A 22,767-nucleotide genomic window follows, 5' to 3' on the forward strand; every position below is an offset into this window, starting at 1 on the left:
AGCCAACGACTTCCAGTTTTCAGCAGCAGTCGTGTGTCATGCTCTTCTGTTCGCATCGTACCGTTCATTCGGAACCACCACTTTACCTTAATGACGATCCGCTCACTGTAGTGGGAACATATTGATTCCTAGGACTGGTTTTTGACGTTTGATTGACTTGGCTCCCTCATCTTCGTCAGCTTAAGCAGCAGTGCTGGCAGCACCTCAATGCCCTCTGTTGCCTGAGCAACATCAATTGGGACGCAGATCGCTCTACGCTGGTGCGGCTTTATGGAGTCCTTGTCCAATCCCGATTTAACTATGGGAGTATGGCTTATGATTTGGCAGTGCCTTCAGCGTTGCATTTTCTCAACCCTGTGCACCACTGCAGGGTCTGACTAGTGACAGGAGCTTTTAAGAAGAGTCCGAGGACCAGCATACTGGTGGAGGCGGGGGTCCTTCCATTGCAGATCAGACGTGTGCAACTGCTCACCGATTACACAGCACGCATTCGTAGTTCACCTGAGCATCCAAATTACCGTCTCCTTTTCCTGCCCGTGGCAGTCCATCTCCAGCATCGGTGGCCCAGGTCGGAGCTAACGATAGCGGTTTGCATGCGGTCCCTTCTCTCTGAACTGGAGTCCTTCCCTTTACCACCTCTACTTGCAGTCCATTCATGTACACCTCCATGGTGTACTCCTCGGCCACAGCTTCGTCTGGACCTTTCATGTTACCCTAAGGACTCCATTAACCCTGCAGCTCTCCGCTGTCACTACCTCTCGAATCTTGACGTGTTCTGGGCCTCTGAAGTGGTTTACACCGATGGCTCAATGGCTGATGGTCTCGTTGGCTTTGCCTACGTTAATGGCAGCCATATTGAACAGTATTCCTTACCCGATGGCTGCAGTGTATTCACTGCAGAGCTAGTGGCCATTTCTCATGCACTTCAGAATCTCTGTTCATGCCCTTTTATATACTGACTTCTTCAGCAGCTTGAAAACTATCGACCAGTGCTACCCTTGTCATCCTTTGGCAGTGTCCATCCAGGAGTCCATCTGTGCCCTGGAACGGTCCAGTCGTTCAGTGGTGTTCGTCTGGACCCCTGGTCACGTTGGAATCCCAGGAAATGAACTTGCTGACAGGCTGGCCAAACAGGCTACACGGAAACCATTTCTGGAGGTGGGCATCCCCACAACTGACCTGCGTTCGTTATTACGCTGCAAGGTTTTTCAGCTTTTGGAGATGGAATGACAAAATCTCGGTGTGCACAACAAACTGCAAGCCATTAAGGGGACCACGAACGTGTGGAAGTCCTTGATGAGGGCATCTTGCAGAGACTCTGTGGTTCTCTGCAGGCTGTGCATTGGCCATGCATGGGCGACCCACGGCTACCTCCTGCACCGTGAAGACTCACCTCAGTGTCAGTGCGGTGCCCAGTTGACAGTGGCCCATATTCTTCTGTTATGTCCTTCTTTGGCTGCCCTGTGGCTTCATCTTCGGTTGCCGGACTCATTATCATTGATTTTAGCAGACAACGCCTCATTGGCTGATTTAGTTTTACGTTTCATCTGTGAGGGTGGGTTTTATCGTTCAATCTGAGTTTTAGTGCCTGTTCTTTGTCCCTCTGTGTCCTCCACCCTATTGCTTTTAGGGTGAAGGTTTTAATGTGTTGCAGGGTGGCTGGCTTTTCCTTTTTATTTTCGTGGTCGGCCAGCCACTGTAATCTGTTTCCTTGTTTTACTCCCTTCTAACTGTTTCTTGCATCTCTCTGTTGTTCTCTTGTCCTGTTTTTGTTCCTCTTAGTGTTCATTGCCTTCCCTTCGACTTGTGGTCTTTCGTTTTTTTTTCCGTTTTGTGTTATACGGGGTGGTCAAAAAGTCTTTCTGCAGTGCCGTATGATTGTTCACCTGCCTGGGTTGCTTACCTTCAAGTGGACTCTCCCAACATTCCACTGTTTCGTTTATCTCAGTAAAAATGAATATTCAATAAATTAATAACTTGTATTTCACCGAGTTTCATTTCGGTATGTTCACTGCGCATATGGCACACACAGCTAACAATCATTCCACACTGCGGAGAGACTTTCTGAACACCTCATATGTCTCATCTATTTTATTCTCACACTTGTGGCATTGTTTTATTAGGAACAAGGGACCTATGACCTCATAGTTTGGTCCCTTTCCCCCTCTTTTAAACGAACGAACGAACCAACCAACCAACCAACCTTTGGAGTATACGAATATGGGAAGTCACACGTGTCATTGGCAGATCCTCTACCACAAATATGCAGTTGTATAGTACTTAAATTAAGTACTATCATAACCTCATCTCTCTTTCCCACAACTGCCAGGGCATGCATAGTGTTCACATAGTTAGGGCAATGCACAGTGGCCCATGGTAAGGGGTAGGGGGCATTGCTATACAGTCCTATCGCACTGTAAATTCTGCCTACTCACTCACCATACATGATCAGTAGCTGTGCACACGTTTAAAATCATATGCTAGGTGACATAAGTTACATGTGTAAGGTTGGCTAACCCACCATGCGTAAAAGAAAGAAAAGACACAGCATATGTCTCCTTTGGGAAGTTTTTTTTTTTTTACAAAACACCTGATTGACTATTGATGTAGGAATGCAACACCCAGAGTATTCATCACTTTAATGGGCATTTGTAACTTTTGTGCCGTAATTTATGACATTTGAATAAGGAGTCAGTACTTGGTAACTGACTATTCTATTGGGCAGGTATATATTAAGTGATTGAATGGACTTAGTGCAGGGGCGGTGGTAGTTTATAAGGTAGGGTTAAAACATATACCTCAAGTTATGTATCCCTTCATAAACTGTGATTAATGTAGGTGGCTGGCAAACCAAGTCTTTAGGGATAGTTATAAATCGAAATAAGGGTTTGGGAACAATGTGTTTTCTGGTGTCACAGCTATCAGTGCTTTGTTATGGATTTTCACTAAACCATATCAAAACAGTTTGTGCATCACAGAGTTGAAACCTTAATGGGAGGGTGTCTAATACACAGAAGTAACTTTACTGGGGCTTCGGATGATGTGGGAGGTCATGTTCTCATTGTAGGAGTCACAAGAGTGGCGTTACATTTGCGAATGTAAACATGGAAACTTCTTTGCTCAACCTGAAGAGCCTTGTGCTGAGTTGGCCACAGTAGCATACTGTGCAAGATACGTAGGAGGAAAAGCATGGGCATGGCTGGTTTACATTGTTGTTGCATATAGGAAATTAATTTGTGCTCCAGGGTGGGGTCTGAGAATTGAATTGTTTGTGACGTATAATGTGGTGATACTGTTTCTGTCAAGGATAGTGATATTATATTTGAGAAATATTAAGAATAAATGCATATCGGTCATATTATCAAAGATTATTTAGCCAGCACCCAACAACACATGATTGCGACAACTGCTAGCAGATCAATGTGGGAAATGTGGCTAGTGTAAGAATACAAGTCACAGATGACATGCAGAAAAGGCAGAAAAACCCAAAACAATATTAAAGTATAAAACTACAGGGTGGTCCATCTGAAGTTTCGGATGAGATTATGTCGAAAACTATACATCGGGTAAGAATAGTGGGTAAGATAAGTTCGTAAGCTCAAAGGGGGACATCAAATGATACTACACATGACCTCCAGCCCCCACCCCCTTGGGTGGGGTGGGGCAAATTTTAAATCTTAAATGGAAACTCCTATTTTTTATTGCAGATTCGGATTCTCCATAAAAAAGTGATCAAGTTTTGTTTGAAATATTTTTTTTTTTTAAACCATTGACAGATGGTGCTGAAATCGAGAAAAATTAAAATTGGGGAAGAACTCTGATTTATGTAGAATTTTCTGAGAAAGACGCATCAAATGGATAAAAAATGTGCACCAATTCTTTCGTTACACCAAATTAAGCTATTTTTGTACAAAATGTACTGTATCCTACTTTCAGTGTTACTCAGGAACGACGACATGCACGTAGTAGAATGATGTTCCCATGGGGTTATTCATTAGTGTGAGTCCCCTTGCCTCTCACAAATTTGGTGTGCTTAATTAATAAAATTAGCCATGAAGAAATTGTTCAAAATTATCCCCATTTGCTTCAGTGCTTAAAGTAAATCGTCTGTGAATGTTGTCCCACAGTTTTGAGCAGCACATCCCCTGGTATGGCTCCACACGCTCTTCGAATGCATTGTTCCATATCGTTTCTGTTTGTGGGCTGTCTTTCATAAACAATATTTTTTAAGTAACCCCACAAAAAAAAAAAATCAGGAGATGTTATGTCTGGTGAACGTGGAGGCCACTGAATTGGTCCACCACGTCCTATCCACTGACCAGGGTACTGTAAAATTATAATTTTCTGCACATTTTTAGCATAATGGGGAGCTGCTCCATCCTGTTGGAACCACATTCGTTGCTTAGCTTCTAAATCAACATCTTCCGTTAGCTCCCACAAATCATTGCGGAGAAGTTGTAAATAAGATTCCCCTGTAACATTTAAGTCAAAAAAATAGGGTCCTATCAAGTAACTGTTTAAAATTCCATACCAGAATATTAACGACCATTTGTGTCAATTGTCAGTGGGTCTGTGCCAGTGTGGATTGACAGGGGACCGATAATGATGATTTAATTCACCATTGTTTTTGAATGTGGCTTCATCGGAACATAACATATCTAAAAAAAATCATTGTCACCTCTTATCATTTCCAAGGCCCATTGGAAGAAATGCACACGTATTTGCGCATCTTTCGCCGTTAATGCCTTTGTCAGTGTGATATGATGTGCAGGATACTTACGTGCCATCAAAAATCATCAAAATAGTTGATTTCGGTATTCTAGTTTGTCTCTGAATCGCATGACTACTAATTTCGGGACCAGTTGAACATGGGCGAGAACGGTAAGGGTACGAGCGTCATTTTCATTGTATTTGCGATGACGAGGTGGATGGTACACGTATCCATTTTGATCTCATTGAGTGCAGTTTCGAATAATGTTTTCACTTGGGTGTCGTCTGTTTGGGAAACCGTACACATACAACTGTGCAGCTGCAGCATAATTGTCATGGCATTCACCTAAAATTAACATCATATCAACAATCTCTGTGGGAGGATAGTGAGCCATGTTTCGCTAAAGAATAATTTACTTCCATCGGTTGATGTTTACGGTTCACAATCTGAAAGTGAAGTGACATCTGATCGCATTGCACCGACCTTTATACTGAGCCATAGTTCGCAGTTGGGCCATGGTAACGCCACAGTCAGGTGAGTAATGCAATTGTGAAGAGATCCCTAATGAGATTTTAATACCATTCTGCCTCCCTCCATCAAAAACTGTGGCGGGTAGGATACATTTCGGAAAAAAAGCTTAATTTTGCGTAATGAAAGAATTGGTGCACATTTTGTATTGATTTGATGCATCCTTCTCGGATCATTCTAAATAAATTGGAGTTCTTCCCCAATTTTACAGCCGGCCGGATTGGCCGAGCGGTTCTAGGCACTACAGTCTGGAACCACGCGACCGATACAGTCGCAGGTTAAAATCCTGCCTCGGGCATGGATGTGTGTGATGTCCTTAGGTTAGTTAGGTTTAAGTAGTACTAAGTTGTATGGGACTGATGACCTTAGAAGTTAAGTCCCATAGTGCTCAGAGCCATTTGAACCCAACTTTACTTTTTTCTCGATTTCAGCGCCACCTGTCAATGGTTTAAAAAAATGTTTCAGACAAAACTTGATTACTTTTTTATGAAGAATCCAAATTTGCAATAAAAAAACGGGGGGTTTCCATTTAAGATTTAAAAGTTGTCCCCCCACCTCACTCAAGGGGGCGGGGGATGGGGGTCACGTGTAGTATCATTTGATGTCCCCCTTTGAGCTTACGAACTTGGCCTTACCCACTATTTTTACCCGATATATAGTTTTCGAGATAATCTCATCTGAAAAAGTCACAATCCATGCCATCTCTGTGTGAAAGCAATGGAAACACTATTAACGACAGTGCTGTCAAAGCAGAGTTACTACACACAGGCTTCCGAAATTCCCTCACCAAAGAAGAAGAAGTAAATATTCCTGAATTCGAATCAATAACAGCTGCCAACATGAGTAACGTAGAAGCAGATAGCCTTGGAGTAGTGAAGCAACTTAAATTGCTTAATAAAAGTAAGTCCTCTGGTCCAGACTGTATACCAGTTAGGTTCCTTTCAGATAATGCTGATGCAATAGCTCCATACTTGACAATCATATACAACTACTAGCTTGATGAAAGATCCGTACCTAAAGGCTGGAAAGTTGCACAAGTCAAACCAATATTCAGAAAAAGTAGTAGGAGTAATCCACTAAATTACAGGTCCATATCATTAATGGCGGTATGCAGCAGGATTTTAGAGTGTATATTGTGTTCGAACATTGTGTATTACTTTGAAGAGAACCGTCTATTCACACACAGTCAACATAGTTGTAGAAAACATCATTCATTTGAAACACAGCTCGTTCTTTACACATACGAAGTGTTTAGTGCTGTTGATGAGGGATTTAAAATTGATTCTGTTTTTCTAGATTTCCAGAAGGCTTTTGACACTGTACCACACAAGTGACTTGTAGTGAAATAGCGTGCTTATGGAATATCGTCTCAATTATGTGACTGGATTCATAATTTCCTGTCGGAGAGATCACATTTCGTGGTAGCTGATGGAAAGTCATCAAGTAAAACACAAGTGATTTTTGGCGTTCTCCAAGGTAGTGTTATTGACCCTCTGCTGTTCCATATCTATATAAATGATGTAGGAGACAATCTGAGCAGCTGTCTTAGATTGTTTTTAGATGATGATGTCGTTTATTGACTAATAGTCATCAGAAGATCAAAACAAATTGCAAAACAATTTATATAAGATATTGGTATGGTGTGAAAATTAGCAATTGGCCATAAGGAATGAAAAGTGAGAGATCATTAACATGAACGCTACAAGGAATCCGTAAACTTTGGTTACACAATAAATCAGTCAAATCTAAAGGCTGTAAATTCAACTAAATACCTAAGAATTATAATTATGAACAACTTAAAGTGGAACAAACACATAGAAAATGTTGTGGGGGAAGGCAATCCAAAGACTGCATTTTATTGGCAAAACACTTAGAAAATATAACAGATGTACTAAAGAGACTGCCTGCACTACACTTGTCTGACCTCTTTTGGAGTAGTGCTGTGTGATGTCATCCTTGCAGTAGGATTAATGGAGTACATTGAGAAAGTTCAAAGAAGAGCAGCATGTTTTGTATTATCACGAAATAGGTGAGACAGTGTCACTGACATGATACAAGATTTGAGGTGGACATCATTAAAAGAAAGGTATTTTTTTGCGGTGGAATATTCTCACAAAATTTCAATCGCCACCTTTTTTCCCCGAATGCGAAAATATTTTGTTGATACTGACCTACTAAGGGAGAAATGATTATCATAATAAAATAAGGTCAATCAGAGCTCGTACAGCAAGATATTCGTTTTTTTCTTCGTACTATTCAAGATTGGAGTAATAGAGAATTATTGTGAAGGTGGTTCGATGAACCCTCTGCGAGGCACAACGTAAGTGTGATTTGCAGAGTAGCCCGTAGTTGTAGATGAACATGGATGGGGGGGGGGGGGGGGGGGGTGGGTGAGTCCTGATCACCTCAATAGTTGGATAGACAGAATATTGTTGTAAGGGTGTTTTTTGCTATTGCAGAGCCTGAGCAGTGTCTGGTGTGGTTGGAAAAATCCTGAATCATCAGCAAGGAGGACAGTGTATTGCATCTGTGTAAGATAAATATACCCCACACACACATTTTCTACAGACAACATGTATGTTTACCACCTTTTACCAACTGTGTTGTTGACGATCAGTTTTCAAGACAGTGACAGAGTAGAGTTTTCAAGACAGTGACAGAGTAGAGTTTTCAATTTATTCTCCAGGAACTGGTGTCTAGCAGGACACACCTAGAGAATACTATAACAAGGCATGCATGCATTTTGTATTAATCAGTATCCTAAAGTTTTGATTTATTATATCCAGTACTAAGATTAATTTCCTTAAATTGTTTACCAACTTGTGTTGGGGAGTTCAGTCATTTTGTGCCCCTGTAAATGAGCACTGTCCATTTACCTTTCTATGAGACAAGGATTAGTAGCATATGTGTCGGAAACAGGTACCAGCCAGCAGTGCCACTGCTGTTGCTATGCCAGGCTGAAAGCAGTCAATAGGGTAAGATGATTTTAGATAGCAGTATGGGTGAAACAATCATACTAATGGAAGTGAGTCGTGTAGAACTGATATCCAGTGGGTACACCCTTACATTAGACATGGAAGCACTAAGGAACAGAAACAAGATTTAGACTGCAGAGGGGATATCCATGAGAAATATGACACAGATATGAGGAAACAAATGTGCTGACTGTTCTTGTGGACACAGCAATGGTATGTAGTGTTATTCAAGCAGATGGTGTATTTGCATTGCAATGACCGGTCACAGCAAGAGATAGAAAGACAGTCTCTAGGTAGGTGCCCTATCATAGGTGGGTGTCCCATCACACTCCAGAGGAAAGGCAGGAAGCTGAGCAAGAACAATGGAAGTGTGGCTTGGCTATTGTGCAGTATGTGAGGGAAGATGAGCACAGGGTAGACTTTGGATTGATTTGTCTCACTCTCTAAGGTTTTCCTGCACTGTCTCCCACCCCCCCCCCCCCCCCCCCCCCCCTAAGGTTACTGCATTCTCTCTCTCTGTCATTTGCTTCTATTAATACACTTGTATCTAAAGCCAGTGGCTACTAAGTTTTAATTATTATTTGTGTTGGTTCAACTAGTGTGATCTTGTGGCACAAGGCATTAGATGAAGTAATACTCTCACCCGAAAATTTAGACAGCGGCTGTGTTAGGCAACATTCTAACAATAGTTGTATGAACATATTCAACACAACCAACAGTGATCAGTTGGTCTTAGGGTTGAGGGGGTAGTTTGTGTGATTCTCTACATCACACTGGCAGATTTTCCACCAGTAGCGCATGGCACTTTAAGAATTTATAACTTGTTTGCCACTATGGTGGGCTTGGATGCTATCGTGGCAGTCGGCAATGATAAGAGACTTGGAATGCTTTTGGTGTCGTTGATTTCCATGGGGTTTTGATACTGCATGTCATCTTTGGATACAAAATCTGGGAGTGTGGCATATTACTGACGCTCCGCATCCTTTCTCTGTACCTCTTGCAATTCTGCTACTGCCACCTTACCGATTTGCTGTACACAAACTGTCCTATGTAATGTGTATGCATTTTTAATGCTATTTTTCCAGTTTATAATGGATGTCATAAACACAATCGCTTAACTTCAACACCCAGTGCATGGAATGACTGCTGGGGTCTTTCAAGTTCAATGGCCACAGAAAGGCAGCATGGTCCATTACCACTGTGAAGTTTCTACACTGCGAATAAAATTGAAAATAATTAACTCCAAAGCCAACAACTCCTCCTCTGTTGTGCTATAATTTATTTCCTTCTTGTTAAGTTGGGGAGAGACATAACCAATTTGTTTCTCTTGGGCATCCTGCCCATGGCTGAGAATGCGCCCCTCAGCAGAATCTGAAGCATCACAGGATAATGTAAAAGGTTTCTCAAAGTTGGGATGTATCAGCAGGGGAAAACTCAGTAGCATGTCTTTCACTTGTTGCAGTGCAACTTTTGCATTCCATTAGAAAGTTGCTCCTTTTTTGAACAGCTTTGGTAATGACTTAGTTATTGTAGCATGGTCTTGACAAAGTGACAGTAATAATTTGCAAGGCTCAAAAGACTGTTATTCCTTCACACTATGGGGGCAGTAAAATTGTGTACTGCTTCCATGAGCTGCTGGTCAGGTTTTATATCAGCCAAGCTAATAGTATGGCCCAGGTATTGAACCTGCAGTTCCACAAAATAATTTTTTCAATTTTAGGCTCAAATGTGTGCCTTGTGGTGATGACAACACACTTATTAGCCATACAGTATGTTCCTCAATTGTTTAAGAAAACAACGATATCACCTAGATCGACCAAAAATGTAGTTGGTTTTAAACCCTTTAGAAATAAGTTTGCAAATTGCTGAAACATGGTGGGTACATTTGGAAAGCCAAAAGGAACTCATGTGGCCCAGAATATACTGCAGAGGCATTTTTCAGCCTCTCTTGGGGTTCATTACCTTGTGATGACACCCTGATTTCATATCTAGAGTGGTAAAGAATTTGCAGTTCCCCAGTCTATCCAAAGTTTCATTGATGTGAGGCAATGGATAGGTAACTGGCATCGTGACTTTGTTTACTGCCCTCATATCCTCACACAAATGATAAGTCTTCACATTGTTAATATATGTAAATGTAGATGTTTCTTCAATCAACTCAAGACGATTCTGCATCGGTTGAATTATTTGAGATCCTAAACTGTAATGTGACAATAGGGTGGCTTTAGTGTCCACTTTTCATTGAGAGGCAAAAGCACTGAACCCACTCGAATGGCTGTGTCTCCAGAATTCGTACTTTTTCCCCTTGCATCATGTCAGAAACAATCACACTTGCCATGGGGTGAGGTGGGATGCTGCACCTGTCCCCCTGGCTTTTTTCCTGTTTCGGTCTTACTATTCTTCTGTAACTTTGAAAGCTGCTTCAACTGCTTTTGACCCATTCCATATCCCAGGGCAGTTTATGCCCATGTATCCCAGTTCTCCACAGTTAGGGCAGCAGTGAGTCAAACAGTGTCAGTGGTATGACTTGCTTGCCTATATCATCTGCAGTGCTTTGTTAGTGAAGCCACCTTGGCTTCATTAAAAATTTGAGAGTGAATACCATGAATAAAGAGAGCTACTGCTCACACTTCAGCCGCTTCAAATAGTATTTTTCCACAGGTTACATCACTGTCTGAGGTGTATGTCTGACAGGAAATAGTTCTGATTTGATCAGCAGATGTTTCAAAATCCTCCCCCAGTCTCTGTCTGAGGGTGGATGGTTCATTGCAGTAATTACGGACTTCCCCCTTATCCTACTCCCGCTCAGGTAAACTCTTTGCCAAGGTTTCAAATGTCTCTGCATTTGTCAGTGTATCAGCTGATTTGTCATAAGTGCGTGCATCCCTTGACAACTTTGACTGTGCCGTATTTAACAAAAAACAATCTGGTCGCACACAAATGTGACCCACGTCTTGCACGTTTCCCAACAATGTAGTCCTATTTTCATTAGATCTCCCTGAGATAGGAGAGAGAGAGAGAGAGAGAGAGAGAGAGAGAGAGAGAGAGAGAGAGAGAGAGAGAGATAACTGCTGGGAAACTGCTCACAGTAACAGGTGGTGAGGCAGTCGCACTGGCTTCAGCCCCCTTAGTGCCCTCAAACTGCCTCTCCACTGAATCTGAATTTGGTACAACTGCCTGCATCCAAATCTTTCTTCCAACTCAAAACTTCTGTGTAAGAGGTTGTGTACTTGTTTCTGTAGAGTCCTTGTGTGGTTATTGCTCCTGCCTTCGGCAGCACATTTGTGCTGGAATTGTGTCAAAGGCATGGTTACAAAGAGGGGGGGCCTACCTCTTTATAGTTTATACAATTGAAGCAAAATCAGTAATAACACCTAAAAGGGAGACAATTCCTACATCTTCACTGCAGCCACACCAGCATAATCATTTGCCAACATACGGGCGAGAAGAAGCAGAAAAGGCAATGTCATCCGACACTGCACAGTATTTGTGCTATGGAGACAGCAGCAGTTGCATGTCATTGCAAAATGAGGAAGAACGTGTTTCCCTCAAAGAGAAGACAGGCGAAGGTGCACCCTGCGTTTGCACTTGGACCCTCATTGAGATGACAGTGGCAGCAGCAGCCCAGCATTGAGCAGCGAGATGACAGCAACCCACACCCCTCAGTACTGGGTTAAGAGAGCTGGATACTCTCTCGCCCATTGACAACACTCTCATAGTGACACTAATTCCAAAAGGGCAATGATTACTGGATCCAACAACGAATTTCATTGTGATTCTGACAACAGATGTGCTGGACGGGAACGGTTAGGCTTGAGAGCAGACATTCAGTTATGGGTTTTTCAAGTAAAAAAGGAAAATCTGTCAAACAAATTTTCCAGGTTATTTTATGTTAAGGGATACATAAGCACACCTAGGGAAGATGCCAAACATGTGGTGGCCCATTATGGAATAATTAATGTGAGGGTAGGAAAGGATGTACAATTTTGGTAAACATTTTTGGATACAGTGATCAATAGATTATTATATTTTAACTAAAGTTCAGTCTTGATCACAACACTTATGTCTCAATAACATAGGTATGTTATTGAGACGTAAGTGTTGTGATAAAGACTGAACTTTAGTTAAAATATTGGAAAGGATGTGTTGTCGGGTTGAGAGCCAGCAGCAGAGAGAATGAACTCATCTTGACCTGCCACACTACTACCTGTTTTAGAGTTCTCACACGATTCCTTCCCCACCAGGATTGTGGGTGATGCTCAAAGGCATCTGTCGGTCAGCAATCCTTACCATTGGAACTATGCTTAGCCATCATCACATGCTGGAGTAGTGCACAGGCTGTGAGATCTCTCTTAATAAGCAACAAATTAAACCAAAGAAACCAATACAGAATTTTAAAAAATCAGTAAATTTTCTTGATTGCTTCCAAAACACGTTTGATCTTTTCCCCAATGGCAGTAGCGTCTTCCAGCAGCATAACTGTCTGTGTCACGAGGCCAGAATAGTGCCACAGTGGTTTCAGGATGTTGATAGTGAACTCAAATTGACGTGTTGGCTACCAAATTTAGCTTGATCTGAACCCTATGGAACACATCTGGGTTGCTGTCTTGCACCATATTCATGCCCATGAATGGCCCGCTCATAATGTATGGAAATTGTGCAACCTGTGCATAGACATGTGGTGCCACATACCTCCATAAACCTACCAAGGACTTGTTGAAGTCATATCACACAGGATCACGGCTGTATTGTGTTCCAAAGTTGTACCAACACAGTATTAACTCAATGGTCATGTAAAGTTTTGGCTTGTTATTGTAAGACTGTAGTTCCACTTAGTGTAATGAACAGCAACTCTTCTTAGATATGGATTAAATACAAAATAATGTCCTTAAATGAGAGAGAGAGAGAGAGAGAGAGAGAGAGAGAGAGAGAGAGAGAGCACGAGCAGCACAATGTTACCAGATTACAGCACCTATGGTAAACTTCTGAAGCCGGTAACATCCCTTAAAAAACCAGGTGTAAGACAGTGAGGAATGAAATGGGGGAAAATATGTGAGATCATTTGTTGGGAATGTGACTTTAAACTTCTGTAAAAATGAATCTGATAAGAAAATTACATATAAAGTTATAGATAAATACTCTAGAATAGCTCGTACTAGTGTATGGCATGACTATCAATTGTGCTTGAACAGTGATGATGATGATGATAGAATTTGGAGAGACAGTTCTCGAATTTTAATAGGTCAGTGTTTGTTTAAATCATACAAAAATATGATAAAGATATGTGAACTACAGGGGAAAAAAACATTATATTCTTTTGAAACTGTGAGAGACAAATTATTGGAACAAGTATTCGAGGTGGATTGTGCAATAGTTGTACTGCTTCCATCATATAGGATTTCTCAGACTAAAGGAACAGAGATTAAGGCATGTAGAGACAAAAGCAGTGCAAATTTCCCCGACACTGCATATAAATTAAAGGATAATGAATTTCTTTATCATCAAGCTTTAGTTGTTATCTTGCATTTTTTCATTGTTTTTGTAAGGATACTGTCAGTTATTTTGTCACTGTCTATCATAACTGCTTTTTAAGTCCATTGCTGATCAGAGTGCCATGTAGTTGTTTGATAGGTTTACTAAATATTTAGTTTAAGTGTGTTTTTGTTTTTAGATTGCAGGTAATATTATCAAGGTGTTCACCCAATTTGTCTCTCAAGGGAAAGTAACAATTAGAATGAAGGAACCACCTCATGAACTGAGATTACAGAATGAACCTGTGCAGTTGATGAGTTTCTTGAAATTTCTAAAGAATTGTTCTGGACAAGCAGTATCAACATTGCCAGCTGTTCCAGAGAACCCAAAATTTACAAAAGGACCTCCAACAACAGTGGTCATAAATTCTATGAAGGATTATGGAAAGCTTGACAAATTGTCCCTTAATACTGAGAGGTTGCAGGTCAGTAATCATAAATATAATATCTTTTAATGTTCTTTTAAATACGTAGTTAAATATCTGCAGGGTTATTCCAGAGTTTTACAAGACAGCTGCTTGAAAAACTAAAAGACATACAGAATAAATGCCCTACCCACTGACATGTGTATCGGAAGTTTTTAACTGTCATTACAGCAGCTCAATATGGGTACCGTTTGTGATGTGTGAAATGTCAATGCGATAATCAAACTCTTGCCATACATGCCCTGACAACTCATGGTCAGTATCAGCAAATGCAGTAATTGGTCTTCCTTGCAACTATTCAAAATGAAGTGGTAATGGAGGCAGGAATACATGATCTTTGACATAACCCCATAAGCAGAAGTCACATGGAGTTAAGTCTGGTGATTGTGGGTTGCCACTGGAGAAGGGGAGAGTCATGATGACGAGCATGTCCAATATAACACTGGGACACTTAGGTGTTGAGTTGATCACAAGCATCTAAAAGAAAATGTGGTGGAGCATCATCTTGTTGCAAAATGAAGTCCACTGTCTTGCTGTAATTGTGGCATAATCCATTTTTACAGCATGTCCAGGTGTACAAAACTAGTCAGTTTTCTCTGTGAATAAAAATGGCCCATAAAATTTTGAAGTGCATGGAGAATAAAAGACATTAATTTTATGTGAATAATGAGTATGTTCTGCAGTCTCAAGTGAATATTCTGTGGCCGAGACAAGCGTGTTATGGCTATTCATCTTTCCACGCACATGAAACTTACTTCCTCACAGATATCCAATTTCTGTGAAAAAATTGTCTTTCTCCAGTAGCCGCTGGAAGTCATTGCAAAAAGCATTGCAGATCAAAGCTCACTGTCCCGGGTAGTGAATGTTTGTTACAACTACAGCCAGTATGGTTTTACGTATGGACATTTCCATAGACTGTGTCAGATTGTTCACTGCAGTATCTACAGTCCTCTGCTTGCATGTCTCAGTTCCTTTGGGCTCCTGACAAATGATTCCCATACATGCTCTACTTTCTCTGTTGACAGTTCCATCTGCCCCACATCACATAATGATGGAATTTGTTGCACCAGCCTTGGATTGTTTTGTCTGTTAGAGCTTTTACCTCATATTTGGGATGAAATCATTGCAGAAACATCACAATCAACTCATAATGAGCAAATTTAAGGACAAACAATGCACACATCACTCTATTGTATGCCATGTTCTGACATGTGTGTCCTAAGTAGTGTGCTATGCAACGGCACCTGTTACAATTCCAAACTTAAAAAGATACTCTGCCCCCCGATATGTAATTTTACTATATGCCTTTTAATTTTCCTGCAGTTGTCTTCTAAAACCCTGGAGGCACTTGCGAATAATTATGTATGTCATGTCATTGCTTTCTTGTCTCTTCATAAATCATATAGTAATTTTCCGTCTTTTTGTTCTGTGTGCACAAATTCTCGCAATGGTATCGATGTCTTGCAAAGATAAATTTAATGTGTGGTGTGACAGTGGAATGTCGTGTATTATGGAGAGCAGGGGTCTGGACTCAACTGCCTGAATTTTGAGGATTGCACAAACCTCTATATTACGTTAAATAAATAAATAAATATAAAGCCTTCCAGGGGACACCACATTATAGTAGACACCTTCAGTGCCAGGAGGGAGGGTCTGAGTACTTCATTGAAGTCAAGAGTTGTGCCGGCAGTAGTTGTGTCCCACAACATAGGGCAGGGAGGGCTCTAGAGGTGTAGTAAAGCCAGCTTCCCTAGAGGAGTAAACCTAATACAAATCCTGGTCCTCCAGGTTGGGGGTTTGGCATGGGGCTAATAACCCCCATACTGGAAAAAAAAAAGGTTAAGAAAATTCAGCAAAGCCATGGAAACTGGGTGGAAACATGTATCATGACCCTGGCAAAGGAAACGGGTAAAGGATATGACGTTAGCATCATGGAATGTGAGGACAACGCTTCAGCCCAGAAAAATGAAAGAAATACCCAATTAAATTTAAAAATTTAAATATGATGTCATAAGGCTACAGGAAATAAGATGGCATGGGAATGGACAGATAGATAAACCTGAGTACTCATTGGTATACAGTTGACCAGAAGAAAGAACAGGCCAACTTGGAACAGGGTTTATAATAACTAGTGAAGTTAGTAAAAGCCTATTAGGCTTTGAACCCATAAATGAAAGGCTGTGCAGACTGAAACTAAGTGGGAAATTTAAGAATATACCAGTAGTGATTGGACATGCACCAACAGAGGAAAAAGAGGATATAATTAAAGAACAGTTCTATGAAGACTTGGAAAAAGTACGCTGCGCAGTACCTAAGTATGAGCTGATGCTAGAAATAAGAGATTTTGATGCAAAAATAGGGAGGAATGAACATCCATATGGAGTTTTTAGAAAATATTCACTACATGAAGAAAACAATGAGAATGGAGACTTACTATGCCAATTCGCAGCAAGGAATAATATGGTTATTAAAAGTATGTCCTTTCCACACAAGAGGATCGATCTGAGTACTTGGAAGTCTGCAGTCAATGGAGTAGACAGACCGATTGACCCTATTTTATGGACATATGGAACTGCAGAGGACCAAACTGTGACTCAGACAAATCAGTCTTGAGAGAGAAACTGTCACTAACAAATGGCAACAGAATAGGAAAGATGATGAAATAGAATACTGAAAAATTGAAAATACCTGATGAAGTAAAAAAAAATAAAACACCCAAGTAACACTAAGCAGAAAGTTGAGCTATGAAGAGACCACAGCAGGAGTATACGAAAGGTGGAGCATGATTGAAAAGGCCATTAAAGAAGCTGCTGAAGAAATAATGGGCATTAGAAGGAACAGAAGAACCCAGGAATAGTTTGACGAAGATTGTTTGTCAGCAATAGAGGAAAAGAACAGGGCTAGAAAAAAGAGAAATTAAAAAACAATGTACAACAATATTGAGAATTAAGGAGAAGAGCTAACAGACTTGAAAGGGGATGAAAAGAGAATGGTCTAAGAAGAAATTTCAAGAACTGGGAGAGTTAAAGGAACAAGAGTGAAATAAGGAAGCTATTATCATGCAGTAGGCAAAATAAAGAATAGTTTCCAGCCAAAAATAATGGCATGTTTCAGTAAAGATGGGAAAATGATAAGGGAGGAAGGTCAGACTGTGGAAAGATGGGCAGAGTATTTCAAAGATACACTAAGCATCAGCTAAGAAGATGAAGAGACAGCTACACAGGAGGAAAGAGTGGAGCTGGAAGTAGGAAAAGATGCCAATGAGACAAGAAAGCCAACACTACAAGAGGTCTCCCAGGCTGTGCAAAAGTCAAAAAACAATCGAGCCCCTGAGGAAGACAACATAATCCCTGAAGTAATAAAAACGGGTGTTGAGGCTGTAATAAGGGAACTGTACACCTTAATATCAAATATATGGGAAACAGAAACTATGCCACATAATTGGAAAACTGGAATAAAAATCCCCATTTATAATAAAAGGGAGAAAACAGCATGTGAAAGCTATAGGGGTATAACATTCCAAAGGATGATGGTTCAATCCTGCATCCGGCCATCCTGATTTAGATCTTCCGTGATTTCCCTAAATCGCTCCTGGTAAATGCCGGGATGGTTCCTTTGAAAGGGCACGGCCGACTTCCTTCCCCATCCTTCCCTAATCATATGAGACCGATAACCTCGCTGTTTGGTCTCTTCCCTCAAACAACCAACCAGTCAGCACTCCAAGGCACTGCTTATAAGATCTTCACAAGTATATTAAACGAAAGGATACAGAAGTGTGCAGAAGACATCCTACGGTAATATCAGTGTGACTTTCTACCAGGCAGAGGAATAACTGATCAAATATTCATGATGAGGCAAATCATGGAAAAGGTCTATGAATATGATATAAATCTACGTTTCCTATTCATCAACTTCAAACAAGCCTTTGACAGCATAAATGGGCAAGGACTGTACAGAGTACTGGAAGAAGTTGGTATATGTGCTAAACTAAAAAGACTAATCAGAATGACAATGACAGAGACAAGAGCAAAAGTAAAGGTCCTTAGCAGAATAAGTTAAGCGTTGATTTTAATGGAGACATGAAGCAAGGTGATAATCTCTCCACTGTCGTATTCAATATAGCCCTGCATAGTATAGTAAATAAAATCAACAAAAGAGGCACCATATTTATGAAAACTAGCCAGATATGTGCATACGCTGATGACAGTGCTATAGTAGGAAGAAATATCAATACACTCCAAGAAATGTACCAGGAAATGGAAACAGAAGCCTTAAAAATTTTCCTCATAGTTGATGAAAACAAAACAAAATATATGGTAATGTCACAATCTGAGGCCAGAAGAACCCCTAAAGACCTAAACATCAATGGTAAATGCTTCAAAGGAGTGTCCTCTTTTAACTACTTGGGAGACATAATAACAAATAAGTGTTGGGTAGGCTGTAAGGGAAAGAATACAAGCAGGAAACAGAACTTACTTTGCAACTATACAACTTTTCAGAAATAGACTTGTTACAAGAAAAACAAAACTGCTTATATATAACTCCCTAGTCTGCACAGTTACAACATACAGGTCAGACGTACGGACATTGACAGAATGTGATAAAAATGCGGAATCTTCAAGCGGAAAATACTGTGCAAAATCTATGGTCAAACAAGGGAGGAAGAAGGCTTGAGAATAAGCTACAACACCGAATTACAAGTGTTAATACATGGTAGGGGCACAGTAAAATACGTGAAATCACAGTGAATATGATGGCTAGGACTCGTGGAGAGAATGGCAGAGGATAGAATTCCAAAGAAAATGATGAAAGGTGTGATCCATTGAGATAGGCGAAAAGGGAGACCTAGAAAAAATGCATTGATGGCATAATAGTGGATCTCACCAGTATGTAAGTCTGGGGGTGGAAAAGAGCAGAAAATAACCGAGAAATGTGGAGGAAGATCGTTGCAGAAGCCAAGGCTCACCAAGGGCTGTAGTGCTACTGAAGAAGAAGAAGAAGAAGAAGAAGAAGAAGAAGAAGAAGAAGGCCATAGGTGTGCTGCATTCTGATGGGATGGACAGCTGTGAAGACAAAACAGTCGTTAACGGGTAACCTCTGAGAAAACTGCTGCACCTCAGTTGTATAAAGTTTACCTGGGCAAGCGGAGCTCTGTGTAGTTGGGCTGTGTAGATCCCTAGCTTTTTGTAAGAACACCATGGAGCCTTAAAATTACAAAATCTCGACATTATTGGTGAGCCATGCCATTACAGATTACCAAAACCCACACAACTAGGAGGCCCCGATAGAACGGTCCTCCTCAAATTTCTGTAGGAAGTCAAACTTTGATAATTGTAATAGGGCACAAGTGTTAGAATGCAATTGTTGTGATAAAGAAAGAAGAGGATTCTTTCAAGAAGTTACGTCCCTTCTACATCAATAGAAATTTGAGGATTATTGCCGGAATTGGAAATTATGTCAAATTATTTTCCAGCAGACTGCTTTTTGTTGAAACTGCTACATTTCACCAAGTGATCACCCGTATGTGTGCTTAAAAGTTTTGGAAAAAATTTGGTGATTATGCCACAGCAATAGAGAAATACAATACTCTCTCAATTTAAACAGATTAGACCATTCAAGGTGGTGTCTGCTGGACCTTGTGGGCTCAAGTACCTGAATAATGGTACTGGTTTTTCTAAAATGGATATCCAGCGTTGGACCTATCACTGGTTCCCACTATTTATCTTTCAAACTAGGTGACAGGTATGCTATCAGATTATAACTTTCAGTCTTATCAATTAATCGAGTATAGGATTGCATTGTGCAGCTTTCATTTTTGATGTACCGCCTCTTTAGCAGTTAAATTCTTACTCTAAATTGATGATGAATGTTGGGTCTTCCAGATAACCCTAGTGTTGTTCATCGTACGACCAGAGATATATGATCACCTGAAGATGTGGTCGTTACGCCACAAAATCAATCATTTGTCCAATAAAAGTGATTTTTATACATCTCAAATGGTTTTGTATTTTCAAAGATCCAGTGAAGATGTTGTAAGTATGGAGACTGCTCAACTGCAAAAAGGATGGAAGTGGAAAGAATAGCAGAAGTTAGAATCATGGTGAGATTTAGGAAAGGTTTAGGTACAGGAGAAGCAATAGTCTCTCTACAAGTTCTAGTACAAAACTGCTATGATCAGGGTAAAAATGTAGGCCTTTGTTTTATTGACTATGGAAAAGCATTCCATTCGATAGAGTACAGCATCCTAAACTCTTGGAAATTCTCAAAAGAATTGATATAGGTGAGAAAGATATCCGCTGTATAGAGAATTTAAATTGGAATCAGACAGTGCAGGTTAAATTTGATGATGAGGTCACAGATTTGGTCAATATATGTAGAGGAGTCTGACAAGGATGCATACTGTCACCCCTGTTATTTAACTTATGCTCTGAGAGTATTTTTCAGGAGGCACTTGATGATGTCGAAACAGACATAAAGGTTAACGGAGTGCATATCAACAACATTCACTATGCTGATGACACGGTATTGATAGCTGATAATTTAGATGACCTTCAACAACTTGTCAACATAGTAGGAGATTACAGCAGTACTCTAGGTCTGAATATTAACATGAAAAAGACTAATTTTATGATTGTCACACGAAAGTCTGACTCATTTAAAGGTGCAAATCTACAATTTCAAGGGTCTGTAATACAGTGTCAACAAGTTTAAATACCTCGGAACCTGGCTTTGTGAGGACTGGCGAACAGACTTGGAAATAAAATGTTGCATAGAGAACTCCCGAAACACCTTCATAAAATTTAAGAATATTCTTAAAAGTACAGACCTAGACCTAGACCTAAACCTTAGTCCGATTTGTAAAATGCTACATCTGGTCTGTGCTTCTGTATGGCTCTGAAGGATGGACACCAAATATGACAACAACGAAGAAGTTTGAGGCCTTTGAAATGTGGATTTATCGCAGAATGCTTAAAATACTGTGGACTGCAAGAATAACCAACACCAAAGTACTGGAACGAATGAACAAGCAGGGAGAAATGTTGACAGTGCTTAAAAGAAGAAAAACTGCATACCTAGGACATATAGTATGGAACACCAAATATATGCTTCTGCAGTTAATAATAGAAGGGAAGATTGAAGGAAAAAGAAGACAAGGATGAAGAACAACATCCTGATTGGACAATAAAAGCAATGGACAGGACTACGAACTGTAGACCAGCTATTACATTTGCAGTTCACAGAAGAAAGATGCAGCATGTGGTCGCCAATGTCGATTAATGGATAAGCAGCAGCAGAAGAAGAAGAAGAAGAAGAAGAAGAAGTGATGACTCAATAGGAGCTGTACAAAACTGACACTTTCATCCTAACATTAAAGTCGGCAACCTTCTAGAGTACATAGAGACCAGATTTATTTGACCAAAGGGAAGATTTTATCTGTTCCACGTGATGCGATGCTGTAAATACTAAAGATTCACTCGCACCACAGTAGGATGTAATGGCAAGGCAAAGTATGGCAAATGGAGTAAAGACACTCATGGAGCAGAGCAACATAGGATTTATTTGTAAACAGATGAGGTAATTGTGAGTCTCAAGCTTTCGCGGTGGATATGTTGTAAATATTCTTCACGGGTTTGCCACTGGATGACGTGCAAATTCCACAATATTTTTTGGGAACAACTGTCTGACAACTTCAGGTGGTTGAACCTTGCTGTTGGCTAAGTAAAACTGACCTTATCCGCATGTCATTGCTCCTGAGGTAATTACCCTGCATTGAGCAGGAATTGACCAGCATTACTAAAAGAAAAGAGAATTCAAGAAAGTGACGTGACCAAAAAAGGAATATAAGGCTCTGCAACCTTTTTTCCCTTTCAACTTCCTTTTCCTCCTCTGTCGGCTTACTTTTCCTTCTTTGTCAGCTCGCATTTTTTCTCAACTTCATTTGCTGTCACTCTGAAAAAAGCTATGCCACTTAAAGGCAACTGACATTGTCACAAACACACATACATGTAAGTGTACATGTAATAATGCCCACGTTGGGTTGCTAAGCATACAGCTACTTTCAAACCAGCACGAGAAGAGGTCACTGGAAAACTGTAGAGGGAACCTTCAGCCACAAAACTAGAGTTCACGAAGCAGTTCAACCTTTTCCGAACAGCAAGTATCACAACAACTAAAATCGAAATCCGTGTCTAAAAACAGCCAAAATTTAAAGAACCTGTGCACAGAACCATCAGATAAGAGGTGGTTGGTATTAATGACCGTGTGGAGCTGAAAACACGTACTGGTGAAATGGAAGGTAATCTTGCTTCTTCTCTCACTGTCCAACATGCTTCACCAAAAAAGACAGGGCAAAAGAATAACTCCTTCAGGTTAGTGTATCCTATACTACAATGTATTGTGAACAGCCCCAGAATTGCCTCTTGCAACCATGTACGCGCAGATAGCTGCACACAGTTGGGGTGCTATTCCCAATACCTGAAATGTATTTGTGCCTTTGGAATGTTCTGGGGCAACTGTAAGATGCTGCAGCCATGGCTTACCAATAGCTCCACCTGGGCAGTGTGTAACTCGTGTTTGGAACATATTCATTCCTTCAG

The 22,767-nt window shown here is 40.5% G+C and overlaps 1 protein-coding gene across 2 annotated transcripts in view; it reads left to right on the forward strand.

The window, feature by feature from the left end:
- LOC126184906 (leucine-rich repeat protein 1-like) overlaps positions 1 to 22,767 on the forward strand; it is a 128,706-nt gene that overhangs the window by 37,289 nt on the left and 68,650 nt on the right. For both annotated transcript variants that reach the window (XM_049927558.1, XM_049927560.1), the window contains exon 2: positions 13,886 to 14,170. In XM_049927558.1, the coding sequence (XP_049783515.1) occupies positions 13,886 to 14,170 (285 nt within the window). The remainder of the gene's footprint in view (positions 1 to 13,885; positions 14,171 to 22,767) is intronic.

The sequence above is a fragment of the Schistocerca cancellata genome, chromosome 4 (assembly GCF_023864275.1).
Source record: "Schistocerca cancellata isolate TAMUIC-IGC-003103 chromosome 4, iqSchCanc2.1, whole genome shotgun sequence".
In the NCBI taxonomy this organism is placed as follows: domain Eukaryota; kingdom Metazoa; phylum Arthropoda; class Insecta; order Orthoptera; family Acrididae; genus Schistocerca; species Schistocerca cancellata.